This window comes from Prionailurus bengalensis, chromosome B4 (genome assembly GCF_016509475.1).
Source record: "Prionailurus bengalensis isolate Pbe53 chromosome B4, Fcat_Pben_1.1_paternal_pri, whole genome shotgun sequence".
NCBI classification, from domain to species: Eukaryota; Metazoa; Chordata; class Mammalia; order Carnivora; family Felidae; genus Prionailurus; species Prionailurus bengalensis.
In genome coordinates this window covers 68,386,218-68,405,283 of record NC_057358.1, presented here as the reverse complement: position 1 = coordinate 68,405,283, position 19,066 = coordinate 68,386,218, and the positions used below count along the sequence as shown (strand labels likewise).

At 35.8% G+C, this 19,066-nt stretch overlaps 1 protein-coding gene across 3 annotated transcripts in view; it reads right to left on the bottom strand.

Moving 5' to 3' along the window:
• The window catches only part of CNTN1 (contactin 1), a 365,959-nt gene that overhangs the window by 36,818 nt on the left and 310,075 nt on the right, over positions 1 to 19,066 (bottom strand). For all 3 annotated transcript variants that reach the window (XM_043563335.1, XM_043563337.1, XM_043563336.1), the window contains 3 exons: positions 12,021 to 12,207; positions 9,219 to 9,331; positions 8,255 to 8,411 (listed from right to left, as the gene is read on the bottom strand). In XM_043563335.1, the coding sequence (XP_043419270.1) occupies positions 8,255 to 8,411; positions 9,219 to 9,331; positions 12,021 to 12,207 (457 nt within the window). The remainder of the gene's footprint in view (positions 1 to 8,254; positions 8,412 to 9,218; positions 9,332 to 12,020; positions 12,208 to 19,066) is intronic.

Below are 19,066 nucleotides of genomic sequence, written 5' to 3'. Positions count from 1 at the left end.
TCTTTGATCAGGTTGCATCACTCATCTCTGAAAACACGCTGATATGCCCCCCAGAATAAAGTGTGGACTTCTGATGGAAGGCTTCAAGGGTGGGGCGATGGGAGTTGGAATGAGCAAAAAAATGGTCTGAAATGAGTCTGAGATGCAGTCAAGGCCAGGCCTTTCACAGTGTTTTCCCCTATGCTGTCTCCAGCACAACCCCCACTGCTACTTACCAGTCACCCTGGCAGGCTCTTTCCTGCACTCCCTGCACCTATGACTCTCATTCCTACTTTTGTGGTATGGCTAGTTCCTTTCCTTTAAATTTCATACCAGACATCACCTAGTTAGGGCTTGACCTGATCATCCTATTCAAACCAGTTCTATTTCCTTTATTCTCTAAATTAGCCACTGATTTATTTCTTATAAATCCTTAAACCTACATAAAAATGGATTTTATTTTTGGTGTTAGTCCTTTATTCTCCTGATAACCTCTAGAATGTAAGCTTCAGGAAGGCTTCTTAATTATTGTAACCAATAACAAAGTAGAATGCCTGACACATTGTAGGTGTTTGGTAGATGTATATTAAATGAACCAATCTTCTGGAGAACAAAAGTATTATGAAAATATGTAATGTTTTAAATTTTTTTTCAACGTTTTTTTATTTATTTTTGGGACAGAGAGAGATAGAGCATGAATGGGGTAGGGGCAGAGAGAGAGGGAGACACAGAATTGGAAACAGGCTCCAGGCTCTGAGCCATCAGCCCAGAGCCTGACGCGGGGCTCGAACTCACGGACCGCGAGATCGTGACCTGGCTGAAGTCGGACGCTTAACCAACTGCGCCACCCAGGCGCCCCGAAAATATGTAATGTTTTAATACTAAGTTTTATTTATCAAAAGAAAAAATTATTTGCACATTCTAATACTAAAGTACAGCCTCATAGACTAAGACCATCCTTCATAAACTAAAATTATTTTGGTTGTAAGTAAATCTTGGAGGATTATTTTTAATTTTTCTTTCTATTCTTATAATGCATTCCACTGGGGAGTTTCCCAACTAAATTATTTCTAAGTCTAAATAAATGAAGAAAATAATATATTTGGACTGTTGTGTTAACTTACTAGTAGCTAAAAGAAACCTTGGAGAAGATCCAGGAAAACCCGAGTTAGTTTAGATGCAGAAGTGCTATCTTGAAGTCAAATGCAGAGACACACAAAATATTATTTTGTTCAGATAGTTTTCCCTCCATTTCATGATTGTTATGAAAGTAGGAGTGTTATGTACAGCTGGAATGTCAGAAAAGGTTTTAAGTGGATAGTCATAATTCAAAGTTAGTGAAAGGAATCTATACTTTAGAGGTAGTTAAAAATTTCTTAATGCTTTATTTATTTTTGAGACAGAAAGAAAGAGAGACAGAGCATGAGTGGGGGAGGGGCAGAGAGAGAGGGAGACAGAATCTGAAGCAGGCTCCAGGCTCTGAGCTGTAACCACAGAGCCCAATGAGGGGGCTCAAACCCACGAACCATGAGATCATGACCTGAACCAAAGTTGGATGCTCAACCTACTGAGTCACCCAGGCACTCCAAGGTAATTTAATATGTAAGCTGTTTGTCAGCCTAGAAATACAAAGGCTGGATTGGTCCACTTGAACTCTCAAATTGATCCCACACAGAACTTAGCAAAGGAAGACAAACTATTTGGCTACTTCAAAATAGTTGGAGAGATAGCCTTTCCTAAATAATAATATTTGATTATGCCATAATCAAAAATACAAGCTTTTAAAGTTATGATGATGAATTTATAAGAATGGCATTCAACTCTCATATGATATACCATTCCAATTTCTCATCTTAGTATATAATTTATTCATGGCAATCTATTTGTCCCAAATAATGCAGGACATTTACAACGTTACAGATTTGGGGGGGGGGGTCACTAAATTATATAGTAGCCTATCATTAAAGAAGGCAAGATACAATAATTCTAAGCCCATCATGTATACTACCCTCTCCTCCTGTTATACGGACTACTGTACAAGATTAGATGCTCAAAATAATTTTGGCTTTTGAAATGCTTACACTGAAACAGTGATGAAATCAACATAACATTTTAATTTCATAATGTATGAATTAAATCTAAACATCCCAACTACCTTCTTGTTCCTTTTACAATGTACTAATAACTTAGGTAGTAGAGAAGGGGGCATGTGAGTAACAGAGTTAACATCTAAAGATTGTAGAGAACAGTTTCCTAGTCCTTCCTCTGCTGCTAGTGGAAAGATAAGGACAAAGTGAGAAAACAAAATGCGTTTTTCATCAGTGTTTAAGTCAGTGGCTTTGGTTATATAGTTTAATTTAGTAACTTAGGAGTTGCCAAAAGTAGTAGGTTAAATTTTGAGTTTGCATCATCTATGGCAACATCGGAATAAACTACAGATTTATTAGGAGATACAAAATCAACAAGATGAATATACAGCAACTTTAAATCAAATGGAAAAGATGTCTTGTTCTTTTAGAACCTACCCTAGACCTGACTGACCACTGCCCTCTTTCCAGGACAGACCGTTATCATCTTCTAATCATTCTACAATGATCACCTTGTAATTCTACTCCTTAAATCTTTCTTCCCTACTATATACATTTTCCACAATCACCAAAGAGATTTTTCAAGTATAAACAACTGATCCTGTTATTCCTACCTCCTTGAAGCTTTCAAATGATTATGGATTGCCCTTAGGAAGAAGTCTGGCCTCTAAAATGCCCTTAAAAGTCTTCTTTGGGGGCGCCTGGGTGGCGCAGTCGGTTAAGCGTCCGACTTCAGCCAGGTCACGATCTCGCGGTCCGTGAGTTCGAGCCCCGCGTCAGGCTCTGGGCTGATGGCTCAGAGCCTGGAGCCTGTTTCCAATTCTGTGTCTCCCTCTCTCTCTGCCCCTCCCCCGTTCATGCTCTGTCTCTCTCTGTCCCAAAAATAAATAAACGTTGAAAAAAAAAATTTTTAAAGTCTTCTTTGATTTGACTAAGGTATCTTTTACTAAAACTAAAAATAAAAGCTCAAAATATGCACATTCACACATAAATAAGGAAATACGCACTTCTCTGTGGATATTTATTTATGGCCACAGATCCTTGATAATCTATATTCTAAAATTTATAGTGAATATGTAACAAGCCAAACTAGCTTATTAAAATTTAAATTCAAAGTATTTTGTAACTATTAGCACATTCTTAATTTAACTACTAATGATATACAAAAACAAAAGATTCTTAAGAGACAATATAGAATTTCTTAGAGATAGTACATTCTTGATGAAACATTTGTGGTGTTACATTTGCCTAGATGTGAACTGTAAACATCTAATGGGGGATAATGTATTAAGACAGCAGTACCAGTGTTCAGGTCAGAGAGAAGCAGAGATGCAAGTTACCATGTCAAATAAATTTTCTAGACTATCTCTCATATGAAGTCTTAAGTTTTGTAAGAACCAAACTGTGAATTAGCACATGGCATAATACAAACCATGTGCCCAAGGGAGAGAAGTGTATCAACATTCTGGAAATATAAATCATAATTTAAGTTATCCAAGTTATTCTTATAACTAAATTTTACTCTATGCAGAAATAGTAACTTCATTTAGCAATTATTTGTTAAAACCCTGTTTTGTGCCAGATGTGTCCCCGAAGTACTGGGGATTCAAAGGTTGAAGAAGTCAGATAAGAGCTTGTTCCCATGGAGATTTACATTCAAGTAAGGATGGAGATAGATGATAAACAGCATAAATTAATACATGAGGTAATTTTGAGTAGTTATAAATATTATGAATAAAATAAAAGAGTGATGTGATAAGATATAGCAGTAGAGTAGGGGCTATCTTAAATTGGTGGTCATACAAGTCTCCTCTGAGGAGGTGACATCCAAGCAGAAACAAAAATGACAAAAATGAACCTGCCATGCCAAGATTCAGAGAATTCAGGCAGCAGCAGGAACAAGTAAAGATGTTTCAAAGTAAGGGTAACATTGATGTATGTTCATGAAGAGAAAGAAGGTCATGGAACAAAGATGAAATCACTTAATCGAGATAAGAGAGTTTGGCCAGATTATTATAGAGCACTACAGGCCATGGTGAGGAATTTAGATTTTATCCTGTGGGAAGTCTTTTTAAAAGGAGAGTTGCATGATTTGATTTAAGTATAAAAAGATCCCTCTGGCAGCTGCATAGGGAATGGACTGTACAAGGCCAAAATTGGAAGCCAAGAAAATTGTTAGAATCACAGTAGGGCCATCAAGGGGTGATAGTGATGTGGAAGAGGAGGGATATGATATATGTATATATACATACATATAAGATATGATATATATATACATATACATATATAATATATGTATATAATATATATGTATATAATATATATGTATATAATATGTATATTATATAGGTATATATACATATATAATGTATATAATATATATGTATATATATACATATACATATATATATATATAGTAGCACATTTTAAATATATGAACTGTGGGGGCACCTGGTGGTTCAGTTGGTTGAGTATCTGACTGTGACTCAGGTCATGATCTCATGGTTCATGAGTTCAAGCCCCACATCAGGCTCTGTGCTGATAGATCCACTCTCCCCTCTTGCTCTGCCCTGACCTCGCTCACGCGCGCTCTCTCTCTCTCTCTCTCTCTCAAAAATAAACATTAGAAAGAAAAAAAAAAAAAAATATATATATATATATATATATATATATATATATATATGAACTGTGCCTGGACATAATGTAGGCATTTCATGTATATTTCTTGAATGAATAAATAAATGAATGAATACATGAATAGCATAATGCTTATATAAACATTAAAACACAGCAATGTACTCTATTCCTGGCATCATATTTTAGTCATGAAAACAGAAACAAAGCAAAGTATGAGGAGTCTTTTACATTCACAAGAAAGCCAAAAATTTTCATTTGCATTCACATGCTTCTTTCATTTCAAATAAGGTAAACAATTTGCAAATGAATCTAACTTAAAGAAGAAAATTTTAGAATGGGACGACCCAGCAAACATCTGACATTTCCTAATGTTAATTGTGGAGTTTCTTCATAGAGTCATGGCTAGAATAAGAAATAAATAGAAATTCTGCCTTAATAAGAACATTGCCTGTTAGTTGGCAGAAAAAGGAAATTATTCACTTGAGGTTTCTAAAAATAGCTTGCTCTGTGCCTTCTGTACGCGGGCTGTTCACACTAGTGTCAGAGTGTGCCCGTAGTGGGCAGCAGGGGGTCTCTGCCACCTCCCAAGAACCGATTGTTAATTGTTTAGAAAATCGATGAGCAAGTGGTTAAAAATACTGTTATTAAAATTGAAATTATTTAAATTTCTTAAGTAAATGAGGAAGTTTAAAACAAGGTAGTAAATTCTAAAAACTCATCACTTCCTAATTCCTTACTGCATTTTTAATAATAGTCTTTGAATGTTTGTTTATTTTTAGAGAGACAGAACACAAATGGAGGGGAGGGGGCAGAGAGAGAGAGGGAGACACGATCTGAAGCGGGGTACAGGCTCTGAGTGTCAGTACAGAGCCCGACACGGGGATCAAACTCACTGACTCTGAGATCATGACCTGAGCTGAAGTCAGATGCTGAATGGACTGAGTCACCCAGGCGCCCCTGTTCTGGCATTACAAAAAAATTTTTTTCAGTTTATTTAGAGAGAGAGAGAGAGAGAGGGATAGAGAGAATCTTAAGCAGGCTTTGTGCACAGAGCCCAATGTGGGGCTCAAACCCACAAACCGTGAGATCATGACCTGAGCCAAAACTCAAGTTGGATGCTTAACCGACTGAGCTACCCACGTGCCCCTATTTTACTGCATTTTAATATCATCAATGCCCTTGAGGTTATTCCTCTGCATCTGTGTGGTGGCTACCACCACATATGCATAATGGTGTGCTGCTCAGCATTTCATGGTAGCTCCACATTTAGTGATGTCATGTGGGAAGTTTGAAATCAGACATGATGGAAATATTTACACCACAGAAATTAGCAAACTATAAAGCCAGGGCTTCCCCTCACCCTAAGACAGTCTGTTGTTTAGTGCACATCACTAGTTATCACTATGCTGAGGCTACTGTCACTGCTACGCCATCTCCAGCTACGAACTTCTGTAGTTTCAACCCCAGAAGCTGGGTTTTGCTTCACATCAGCGATGAAAAATGAAGGGTAAGGAAATAAAGAGAGCAGCAGTGGGGTATGGCAGGCTTCTTAACAAGGAAGGTTGGTTTTCAAATCGATTTACTGGGTTCTCTTGCACTTTACTACCCCCAAAATAAAGTGCTCATTTTCCTCTGATTTCCTTTGTGGAACAGCCTTGCTGAGTGTGAAACCACTCAAAGTGTGTGCTAGCAAAGTTCAGAAATTAGAAAATGTTTTAAAAATAAAAACATGCCATCTTCTTCTATCATTAGTAATGACTAAAAGGAAAACCAATGTTGGGGCAATGCAATGGGAAATGCACTCATATACAATGACAACAGGAAAATAAATAAATATATTTTAATTTGGCAATATAAAAGTAAAATACTTTATCAAATTATTTCAATTTAACCCGCAGAAAGATTAATTTATAAAAATGTATCCAAAATAGAATTATTATTATAGTGGAAACCAAAATGGGTAGATACATCTTATACATTTGAGAGAATATTATGTATAATTTTAAGTGAAATTTACAATATTCTGAATGACATGAGGACTGTTCGTGTAACATGATTCATAAAAGTAGGATATACCATTATACATTCAACAGAAGCAAAAATGCAAAATTATATATAAATATAAATATAAATATATAAATAATAAATATATAATTTATAAGATATTATATAGTGTAAATATATTATATATAATAATTATATAATTTATATAAAATATAAATATATAAATATATATACACACACACATACACACATACTGAACACTAATTGTAGCTAATTTAGAGTGTTTGGAATATGACTATTTTTTATTTTCAAATTTTGGCAATTTACAAATTTCCTAAAGAAACACAATAATAATGTCTAAACACAAAAAAATCAACATAAATTAAATGCATGAGAAAACCTATTTAAACAATTTGCAAATAAATCCAAACTTAAATGAGAAAATTCTAGAATGGCACTATTCACCAAATACATTAATCTATTTAGCTATAAATTATCATTTTTTTTCTAAATCAGTGATCCCTGTCTTTAATGTAGCATCTTGCAGTGTTTCAGAGACTCATAAAACTCTCAAATAAACATCATTTAATTCATTATAATTAATCTATAGCATGCAGGATGAGAAAAAAGTATCAAAATTTAAATAATAGTGTTGTACAAGTCCACACAAGAGATGAAGTCACTGCCTCATCTGGATTACCCAGTGCTGTGAGAAATACAGTTTGCAGAATAAGGACACATACGCTGAGACACAGAGAGAGATAGTAAAGGAAGGAGCTTCCATCTAGTTATAGTGTCTTTCTATTACTATATTAATATACATAGGACAAAGAAAAAGGAGTTAGAAAAGTATTAATAGTAGTCCAGTGAATTTCTTTTTTTTAATTTTTTTTAATGTTTATTTATTTTTGAGACAGAGACAGACAGAACATGAACTGGAGAGGGTCAGAGAGAGAGGGAGACACAGAATCTGAAACAGGCTCCAGGCTCTGAGCTGCCAGCACAGAGCCCAATGTGGGGCTCGAACTCATGAGCTGTGAGATCATGACCTGAGCCAAAGTCACAGGCTCAACCGACTGAGCCACCCAGGCACCCCGTGAATTTATTTTTGATAAATTTCGGATATTAGTATTTAATGGTCTATTATTACGTAAAATTTTAATGCATTGTGGTATTTCTTTCCATTGAACAATAGTTGACATACAATGTTACAGGTGTACTACATAGTGATGCAACAAGTCTAGATGTAATGCTAGGCTCACCATAAGTGTGGCTACCATCTGTTACTACACAATGCTATTACCATACCTTGAATTATGCTTTGTCACCCAGATAGTAATCAAAAAGTATGCAGTATGTTGCAAAGTTACTTTTGTGACTTATAAGGGAAGAAATGCCAAGTTTCAGGACATCCTTGACACTTCAGATTTCCTTAGGAAAACACTGATACTGGTGTGCATACCAATCCTACCTTTACTCTTGAGAATCCATATGGCCTACAAATATACAAGTAATTAATGGAGATGTGTCTTAAATGACTGGCTTACCTGAAATTTTGACTTGAGACACTACTCCATCTCCTCCATCACTGTGTGCACGAACCTCTACAACATACTCTCCATCCCTGGGGATTGGAACTTCTATGGAGTGTTTATGAGTTGAATACAGCTTGCCATCATGCTGGCCATCGGGTCTATAGAGAACCTGAAAAAGTCCCAAAATATGCATATTTATAAAGTGGTAATAATGAGCCAATGCCAAAACACTAAAACCAAAATAAAAATGCTTAGACTTTTATTAATAATAAAAAAAAAAATCCCAGGAAGCTGTTTAATACTAGCTAGAAGAAAATTATGTTATTTTTAATTCACAGAAATTGATTTCACCTATTATTTTAGGGTGATCCAAGAGAAATGCCTTAAGCATCCGACTTTTTTTTTTTGACCTAACATAGAGGGAAAAATGTGTGTGTGTGTGTGTGTGTGTGTGTGTGTGTGTGTGTGTGTTTTATGGAATAGGTATAAAAATGAGGGCTCTTTGAACATTTTGAAGTAGTCTTAAAACATTGCTCAGAATTAAATTTTTTAATATTATTCCCAAAGTCTGGTATCTAATAAAAAATGTGTGATAGAATGTATGGAAATAATCTTTTTTTGGTTCATTTATGGTATGCAACTCAATATACCCAAGTTTATTGTGTGCCAGGCGACACTATCTTAATCATTGCCAAACAAAAATGGATTTATGCACTGATTACTTTAACAACTCTATTCTTTAAAGCAGTTATTGTACCTAACTTGCTCACTTGACATACAATTTTCATAGAATCACTGAAGATCTTTTCTCATTTCAAAATTTATCACAGTACGATGTCATCTGATTCCGCTATACAGCTAGAATAAGAAAGCTGAAAGGGTTTTGGTGAAATAAACATCAGTCAAGTCCAAACATCAATCTCTCTTTATAGGAATAAAGCCTGTGTGGGGAAAAACCCAGTAATCTTTTACATACCTTATATCCTGTCACTGTAGATTCATTTGATAGTGCTACCACATGATCCCAGGTGATTATATAGCGTGAACCAGATCTTATGGAACTGATGATCCTTGGGGGCTGGCTCGGAGCTGTGGAAAGTAATAATATGCAAGTGACAGCCACCGTATCCAACTTGAGTTCTGCAAACTGCCTTGAGTCAGTGATGATAATGATGTGACAACAACAGCTAATTTTGATGAGTGCTTACTACATAACAGGCACTATACTAAGCACTTTATATCCATGGGTTCATTTAATGTACCCTTGACCCTGTGAGGTAGGTAATATAACTATCTTTTATTCTCTTTTCCTTGTTCTTTACTTGGGTTTCTTTCTCCACCAGTATTTTGTAACTGCTGCTTTTAAAGCCATCAATTATCTCCAGTTGGCCAAATAATGTCATGTTTTACTCTTTTCAGACTTAATATCTTTGTAGCATTCTACAGAATTGATCTTCTAACCCCTTTCTGAATCTCATTCTTTTCTTAAATTCATGATCTCTTAACATCCAGGTGTCCTTCTACCTCTCCGGATGCTCCTTCTCATTAACCATCCTGTGCCAGCTCCTGTCCTCTGCCTAATTTCTAGATGTTGGCATGACCTAGGACTTGATCCTGAGCACCCTTCTCTGATCTATGAATCTTTTCTAAATTTTATATCTGGGTGTATGGCTTTAAGAAGTCAAAATTTTATTTCAGGTGTATGTTTTCTCTTGGCCTCTAGACATATGTGTCCAATTGCCTGTATTAGAACGTCTACAAGACTTCTCAAATGTAATCAAGATGGAACATTTGCCATGTTCTCCCAAATCTGCATCTCTATGGGTCTTTCCCATCTTTGGCAAATGATACAACTGAATCCTCAGTTTCTGAATCAAAAGTACAGTACTCAGGGGCGCCTGGGTGGCGCAGTCGGTTGGGAATCCGACTTCAGCCAGGTCACGATCTCGCGGTCCGTGAGTTCGAGCCCCGCGTCAGGCTCTGGGCTGATGGCTCAGAGCCTGGAGCCTGTTTCCGATTCTGTGTCTCCCTCTCTCTCTGCTCCTCCCCCGTTCATGCTCTGTCTCTGTCCCAAAAATAAATAAACGTTGAAAAAAAAAAAAAAAGTACAGTACTCAGTCTTCCATTCCATCCATGCCAACATCCAAATCAGCACCAAGTTGTCAACTCTTTCTGTAGAAAATTTTCCACTTCTCTTTATATCCATTATCACTTAGTTCTGGCCATCATCACTTCTCTCCTTGACATCTAAAACCGTCCCCTAATTGGTTCTTTTGTTTTTACTCCTACTCCACCACCACCCATTGTCCATCCAGAAGCCAGAATGATTTTTTTCAAGCATAAGTTAACTATCCCTCTCTGCCTTAAAATCTCCCAATGGCTCTCAACAGACTTAGAAAAAACTCTAATCCCTAGCAGGACCTACAACTACAAGACTCTTCATATTTCAACACCAGCATACTTCCTCCTTCTCACTTCCAGCCTACATCCTTGCCCAACTGGCCTTTCTACACTTATGGCATACCAAACTATTCCCACCCTTAGGCTTTACCCTAATTACTTTCTCTACCTGAAATCGTCCCCTCCCTGCCAGTTGTCATAGTAGGTCCTTCTTATGATTCATATATTCATATATATATGACTCAAATGATATCTTATCAAAGAAGCTTTTCTTGACCACTCAATTGGAATTCATTTCCATCCATGTCACTTTCTATTTTATTATGTTTATTCATTTTATTGCCCTGTCATCTGATATTATCATTCATATTGACTTGTCAGTTATTTGTTTAGTTTTGTTTTGTTTTGTTTTCATGTCGTTCCATTAGGTTGTAAATCTTCTAAGAAGAGGCTCTGGGTCTGGTTTGATCCCTTCTGTATTCTCAATGGCTAGAACAGAGATAGTAGACATATAGCATACTTCTGATGAATAAATGGAAAAAAAGAACAAAGGAATGGATGCTGCTCTTACAAATTAGAAAACTAAGGCTTAAAGGTGGGAGGTAATTTGTCTACTGGCACACATTTAGTAAGTGGAAAATACATATCTGAAGCCCATGGCTGATACCAAAGTCTGGTATCCTATCACCATGTTCAGTTACCTTTCCCCAAGTGAATTTCATAAATTTCCAAACACCAGTAGTATTCATGCCTTTAAATTCTTGCAAATCTCTCTAGAATCTTGAATATAAATTCTATTCTTCTATATATTCAACGTGGGTTGAAGAAGGAGATATCAAAGTGAACCCAGAGAGCTAAGAACGACTAGAAGACTTAAGCAGGATGGGCTGTCTTGTTGTATAAACAATGAGAACATATGGTAATAAGAGATGAAACATAATGCTACAACATTTACCTCACATTTGCACTATGCACTGATGAAGGTTTATATAAAAAAAGTATAGAAAAGAAACAATTTTAATTTTCTCATGCTATATGCTATTTATGCAGTCCTATAAAAACAATGTTAAAAATAGTAACGGAGAATACAAATTGATTATCTAGTGATACAAAATTTACAAATGGAGGTTCTGTAATATTATTTCTATAGTGGAACATTAAATGGGTGAAGTCATCCTCCATATGTTTTCATCATCTACAATAACTAAAAATGATTTTTTGTTTGTTTTTGTTTTAAACCTTGGATGGCTGTAAAAGATAAAATTTAAAATGGAATGCGCTAAGACTGCTAGGTAGTAAATTTCTCTCAAATGTAACTTGCCTCATGACCTAATGGATTGGTAGTTTTTGATGAGTCTAAATGCAAATGTTGACTCACGTGCTTTCTTGGTGAAGGTCTCAATCATGTCACTGGGAGGCCCACACCCTGCGCTATTGCAGGCCCTGACTTCCACAAAGTACTGGGTGTCGGGCAGAAGGTTCTCCAGCCTGGCCGAGTACTCTTGGCTGGTGACTTGAACTCTGTGTGCAGCTGCTTCTTTGTCATGGGCAGCCCAATACCGAATCTGCAAACATTCAAATTGAGGAAGATGTTGTCATGATTCAGTGGTGAAAATCCTTTTCACTTGGCTCTGACACCTATGATGTTGGCTGAGTGTCATATACTCAAATGTTACTTAATGCTACTTATACTTCTATTGGTCTTAGAATACGGCAAGGCACATAATGTAGATTTATTAAAGATGTCAAAGAAATCAAGGGCTCACCTCATGGCCTAAAATAGTATCACTCTAACAACAACAACAACAACAACAACAAAAAGATGAAGAAGAAGAAACCAAAAACCTCTTCATATGATTTACCTTCAAATATAACACTGGTTTCTGTTTGGACGTATTTCCACAATAATTTTTATCATTTATTTACTGTTTTATTTCTGTTTGTATAATATCAAGTGTGTCATGGGTCACTGATAAAACAGTTTGACAGGAAATACAACTTTGTTTTATAAAAAGTTATTATATTGCCTAGAACATGCGAGTGTAATAAGTTTCTGCTAGTTCATTTTAGAAATATGTATGAAAAAATATTCCCTTTGAAGCTATATTTTTGCCAGCTATCAAAGAAATGGGCTTAAGAGTTTAATTAGTTGAGGAAATTATTTATTATGAAAATCAATTTATTTTTAAAAATGTTATCCATGTTGTGATTAGAAATGATTACTTGTGGGGCACCTGGGTGGCTCAGTCCGTTAAGTGTCTAAATTCGGTTCAGGTCATGATCTCAGGGTTCATGAATTCAAGCCCCCCCCCCCCCCCCCGCCCCACCCAAGTTCTGTGCTGACAGCTCAGAGCCTGGAGCCTGATTCAGATTCTGTGTCTCCCTCTCTCTCTGCCCCTCTCCCACTCACACTTTGTCTCTCTCTCTCTCAAAAATAAACATTAGTTAAAAAAAATGATTACTTGTACCAACCAGTGTACCAATGACTCTTCCTTGTCTCTTAAAGTTTAAGTAAAAATTGGAAATTATAATTTCCATCCTTCTAATGAGACTATTTTATTGGTTAGAAATTCCTGTATCTAAGGTATAAATAAAAAGGAGCAAATTTCCTTATAAATGTGTTGATATTTTATATATTTTAGATTCCCTGGCCATAAAATAAATGAACATTTAATTTCACAATTAAGCAAAGTGCCTAGACAATAGTATCTAATATTTATATAATCTTGAATAATTCATTTACACAAATCAAATGAAACCATTGTAAAATGGAACTAGATGGTTCCAATTCACTTGGTAACAAAGTAAGGTTTATATGTAGAATGATCACATTTCAGAACAAAGCCTAGTTACTAAGTTGCTAATTTGTTTCCTTTGCAATGTTTTTATTTTGTTTTCTAGTACTCATTTTTCTCATGTCAGCAATACTTTTTCTAATGGTTTTGATAGGCTCTCCTTGGCATTTCCTGTCATCTGACCAGAAGGATGGCCTCAGAACCAAGGAACTAGAATTGTACCCAGTGTCTCCAGAGGCAGATCTCAGTTGGCAGACAAAAGACCTGCTAAGAGGAGGAGCCTCCTCGAGAAGATGTTTCCAGATTCTGAAAGGGTTCAGGCAGTGAGTACATTCATCTGGGAGGACAATGGCCTACATTTTAGTGGGCACTTGAATTAGATAATGCATGAGGCCTCCTTCTAATGCTTGACTAAAGAGAAATAAAATGAAAATTTATATTCTAATGAAATGCCAAGAACCTGAGTAGGATCATCTGTATACATTATCTTCATAATAAATCTAGAATGTTTTATAGCAATCAAAACTGAAATCTATGAGGTTGATGCATTTTTATATGTATGCTTGTTGACTGAGATGTGGACCACATTTTAAAATCTTCATTGAATTTTAACAACTTTTCTATCATCCAGTTTAAAGAAGAGAAACTTTTTAACCAGATAGATATCAAAAAGGTAATTTCTAAAAGACAGACACTATGAGGAATTAAAGTGACAAAATTTTTCTGCCTTCTCACTTAAATTTCCATGAGGCATTTTGGCAATACAAAAGAAAAGAGCTTTCCTTAATTTACTATTTGCACCTATATCTAAAATGACAAATGACTTTATTCATCAAATTTTAGCAGGGATCTGTGGTGGTCAGTCTCCATTAAAATTCACAATAGGGGCGACTGGGTGGTTCAGTCAACGAAGCGTCTGACTTCCACTCAGGTCATGATCTCATGGTTCGTGAATTCAACTCCTGCACCGGGCTCTGTGCAGACAGCTTAGAGTCTGGAGCGTGCTTCGGATTCTGTGCCTCCCTCTCTCTCTCTGCCCTCCCTGACTCGTGTCTATCTCTCTTTCTCAAAAATAAACATTAAAAAAAACATAAGTCACAATAAATTAAAGCAGTGATTTAGCTATGCCTTTTTAACTAGGGAGCAGAAAGAATTATTGAGAGTGCCAAATAGTCCTTGATTTCCTTGTTTTAGAACAGGAGAGTTGTTTGAACTTTTCACAGTATAGTTAATCTTTACAAATGAAAGCATCTGAGACAAAATGATTTAGTTTAATAATCTCTTTATATGTTTACATATAACTTACAATGTTTTCAAAGTATACTAAAATAAATAATAGATAGATATATGTAATGCATGGCATCATCTTTTTTTCTCTGAACTAGCCACTGGCCATGCACGTCATTTCCAAACAGATAATAAATTTGGGCTGTTGCATCTTGATCATCTCACTGAGTTTCTCAATGTGGTGAAGCACCGAGCAAATCGCTTATGAGTGATTTGGAACAAATTGCTTGGAGTGAAGGGTGCAACCTGTAGTCATGGAACAGAACAAATGTGTTGCTTTTGATTAATCACTAGGGAGACCAAAAGAGAGCCTGAATGAATTAGTGGAAAGGGATTATCACTACTGGAAAATACATATGCACATACATACATATAGTAGGTCCTGAATTATGGATAGTAAACCATAAATTCATCTTCATATGCTGCATTAATACATAATGCATTTCTTTTTAATGCTGTGGCATTATAGAATTTTCACTCTTTCTCTACATGTTTCTATAATTCCCATAGCATCTTTTGTCTCTCATAAACCTATCATAGTGCTTATTAGGCAATTATGACTAATTAGACTGCCTCATGACTTGTCTTTTTCCACTTAAACTAGATTATAAGCTCTTTGATGACAGGGTATTTACTATTTATTTTCAACACTATGGGCACAGGGCTACATTTGACGTATGATACTGTTTCATTCATTGAACAAATATTATCAGGTACCCACTTTGTCCCACTTACTGTGCAAGGTGCTGGGAGTGCAGTGAACCCAGGCATACATGTTCTTTGCCATCATAGATCTTATTAAAAAAATGAAGGAATCAAAATGTATAACTTCACATAAAATCCCTAATATCTTTGAGGGAGGGATCTAAGTATATCATTTTGCTCAAAGAATACTTACTCTTTACAAAAGTATTAGGAAGCTAAAAAGAAAAAAGCCTTAGCAGAAGAATATCACACTTTCCATAAATTGTGTGCTACATTAATAATACTTTTGTACAGTGACAATATAGTTATATTCCTTCTCAGAAAAATTTAAGAAATTTGCAGGGAAAATGGCTTTTCTAAAACCTCATTTTCTCCAAAGGGGTTTAGAAAAAAGGAATGGATGTTACAATTATGGAAGTGCCTGAAGATATTTAGCACTTTTGAAAATTGGGTTTGCTCCATTTTATTATTTTCAACTTCAGTAAACTTTTTTCTTAAGTTTATTTAGGTATTTTGACTGAGAGAAAGAGAGAGAGAGAGAGAGACAGAGAGAGAGACAGAGAGAGAGACAGAGAGAGAGACAGAGAGAGAACATGGAAGAGGAAAAAAGAGAGAGACAGAGGGAGAGAGAGAATCCCAAACAGGCTCGTGGATGTAGGGCTTGATCTCCCGAACCAGGAGATCATGACCTGAGCTGAAATCAAAAGTTGGAGTCAGATCCTTAACTGACTGAGCCATTCAGGCAGGCGCCCCTTCAGTAACCTTTTGGATCAGATTTCTAAGTTCTGTCCTTTCAGGTCTGAATTTGCTGGAAAAAAAAATCATAATCATGTGACAAGTGAAGATTCTTTTGTAAAAGATTTAGGAGAAACGGTTAATATGGTCATTTAAGTGAAAAACTGAGACTCTGACACAAAAAAGCTCAATCTCTAAAAATATACAATAACTATATTATCCAAATCTTAGACTCCTTTGATTATTAGAATATTCTATGGGAAAGGAATAGCAAAAATATAAATCATTCCAATCCGTATTCTTACACCATTTGGGAGCTATTCAAAATTCTTTTATTCCAGCCACTGGTGCAGGGACCAACCAATTCTATGGAGGCTTCACTTAGGTACTTCTCCTAAGCATGACCAGTAAGCATTTGACCCATGCTAGTGCTGCTGGCCTCGCACTCCCAGTCCCAGGATGTCTTTGATGCTGCGATGTGAAACTTGTCCCACAGTCCACGGAAGTGGGAGAGGAGGTGATGCTGATGGGGCCACCCTTAACCAGTGGGGGGCAGCAGTGGATGAATGCTCCCCCTTTTATCCCAGGTAGGGCAATTCTAAGCCACATTCTAAAGGTCCTCAAAGATCCCAAGAGATGGAGCACCAGTTGCCAACAGGGTTTGCCAAAAAGATATGCATCTGTCTATCCAAGCTTCCCCTTTTCCTCTTCACTCTGTTTTTCCTCATTTTTTGCTCTCCAGGATCATATTAAAACAAATGGATCAACAACAGCAACAACAAAAACACTACCTTCTCCCACACCTGTGTGTCAGACTTTGCTTTGGGGAGATCAAGATCCAAAATAAGAAAATGAAGTACTTCCTAAATATTAGTACTTCCTAAATATGCTCGCTATAATCAATTAACCTTTAAAAAACTGAGATTACTCAGGATTGATAATCTTTTAAGATAATTGTGAAACTGATTATTTGCATTAATCTCTAATTCAATTGTTAAGAGATTTTGCATTCATTATTCCTGATAGCATATTATGCTTGTTTACATTAAGTTAAGTGGGTGTTGTACCTGCTGGGTGAACAAACTAAGTCTTTTGTGGATTCTGGGCAGGAGCTCAAAGCTCTAATACACCTTTCCTACACTGCAGAAAAACTTGTACCATTAAGGTTAGGAGTGGGGAGCTCTTTAACTAGGCAAGAGGAAAAAATAAGTAGAACTTAAACACTCTACTGAGATACATTTTAAAACCACAAGGGAAGAGATTATTTTTAAACTCAACTGCTCACAGTTCTCACTTGAAATATCAGGAAATTAACCTTGAGAAGGGGTCAATCACACAGGACTCGGGCTTCTCCAGTTTTTATTTTATTTTCTTAATGTGTTACTTTTTTTTCTCTGTTTCTTTATAACTTTGTCCCTGAGTACATTTTTATAGGAAGTGCACTGGGGTATTAGTTTTCTCAATCATCTATCTTGTTAAACCATTGGCTTCTCCCATAATATTTTAGAATAGAAACAATAACCACATTATAGTCAGTCAAATTCCCCCCCACCCCCTATACAGGGGCATTTTCTTACAGGAGAATAAATGTTACAGACATTCTCTTTTAAGCTTTCATGCTTGTCTCTTTGATATTCAAGGTTCTGTGTCAACAACTCAAAAAGGTTTTAAGAAAGAACAACTGGAAACAATAATTTTGCGATTTATGTCCAATATTTTAAATTTATTTGGAGACGTAAGACCTAGGTTCAAATCTGGTTATGCTAATTATTACGCAGACAAATATTTCTAAACTCCAATGCTGTTGAGCATCATAAAGGCTCAACAAATGTTATCATTCTTATCAATATTATCATTATCATTTTCATCACTGTCATTATCATCACTATCACTGTCTTCAAATGTCCAATGACATAGAACAGGGAAAGGCATTAAATGTTTTGATTTCATTCCACACAACAGTTCTATGAGGCATGATTACTCTCTCATCTTTCCAGGTAAGAGAACCAAGGTTCAGAAATTTCAGATAAATTTTGTATCAAATTCCTCAGTGAACAGAGTTGAGATATCAATGCACATCTGCTCAGCAAAAGAGCTCACTGTTTTCTACTTAATATGGAGTTACAGAAAGTCAGATATCTGTGAAACTAAATTCCTCAATGGTATACATTTTCCTTGAAATTATCATTTGAGAAAATATTATCTGATAACTATTATTTTTAATGGACTATTTCATTGAAAATCCTTAACTGATGTTTACTTCCAATCAAAAAAGGTTACATTCTGGTTATTGCCTAAATTCATTGGTGCCAATGCTAGGTCAATGTTTTAAACAAAGTAAAATATAAATTTAGCATTTTGATTCAATGAGTGAGTTATATTTTAAATAATCTTTTTTCTCTTTTTTTATTATTTAAAAATGAATAATATGAAAGAAGAAAAAAATCCTATGGTCCAAGATGACTTTCAAGCTCCAAATACTGATGTCTTCTCCCAAGAAACCTTGGACTTGTTTATTATAGGGGTTTGTAATGCCTAGTGAATTTCTTTATTTTTCCCATTCCTTTCCTACTAGCTTTAAATGTCAAGGTCAATTTAATAAGTTATGAATACTGTCTTTCCAGTTCATTCCTACCATTCCACTCTTTTCATAATAGCTTCAGCTGAACCCTTGCAAAGATTATCTGAAGACACTTTGACATGTACCCAAATCATAACCTATGTTACTGAAGAAAAAAAGCTTCCTGATATTTACATGTTTAAAACTTAAAATCTTGGGTTGGTTTTGTGGTCACATCTCAGAAACATGGCTTTGAGAAGTCCAGATTGTAACATATGATTTGATAATACTGTGGCTCTATTCAGCCTGAATACCTGTTTAGTGCCTACCCTGTGCCCAGCA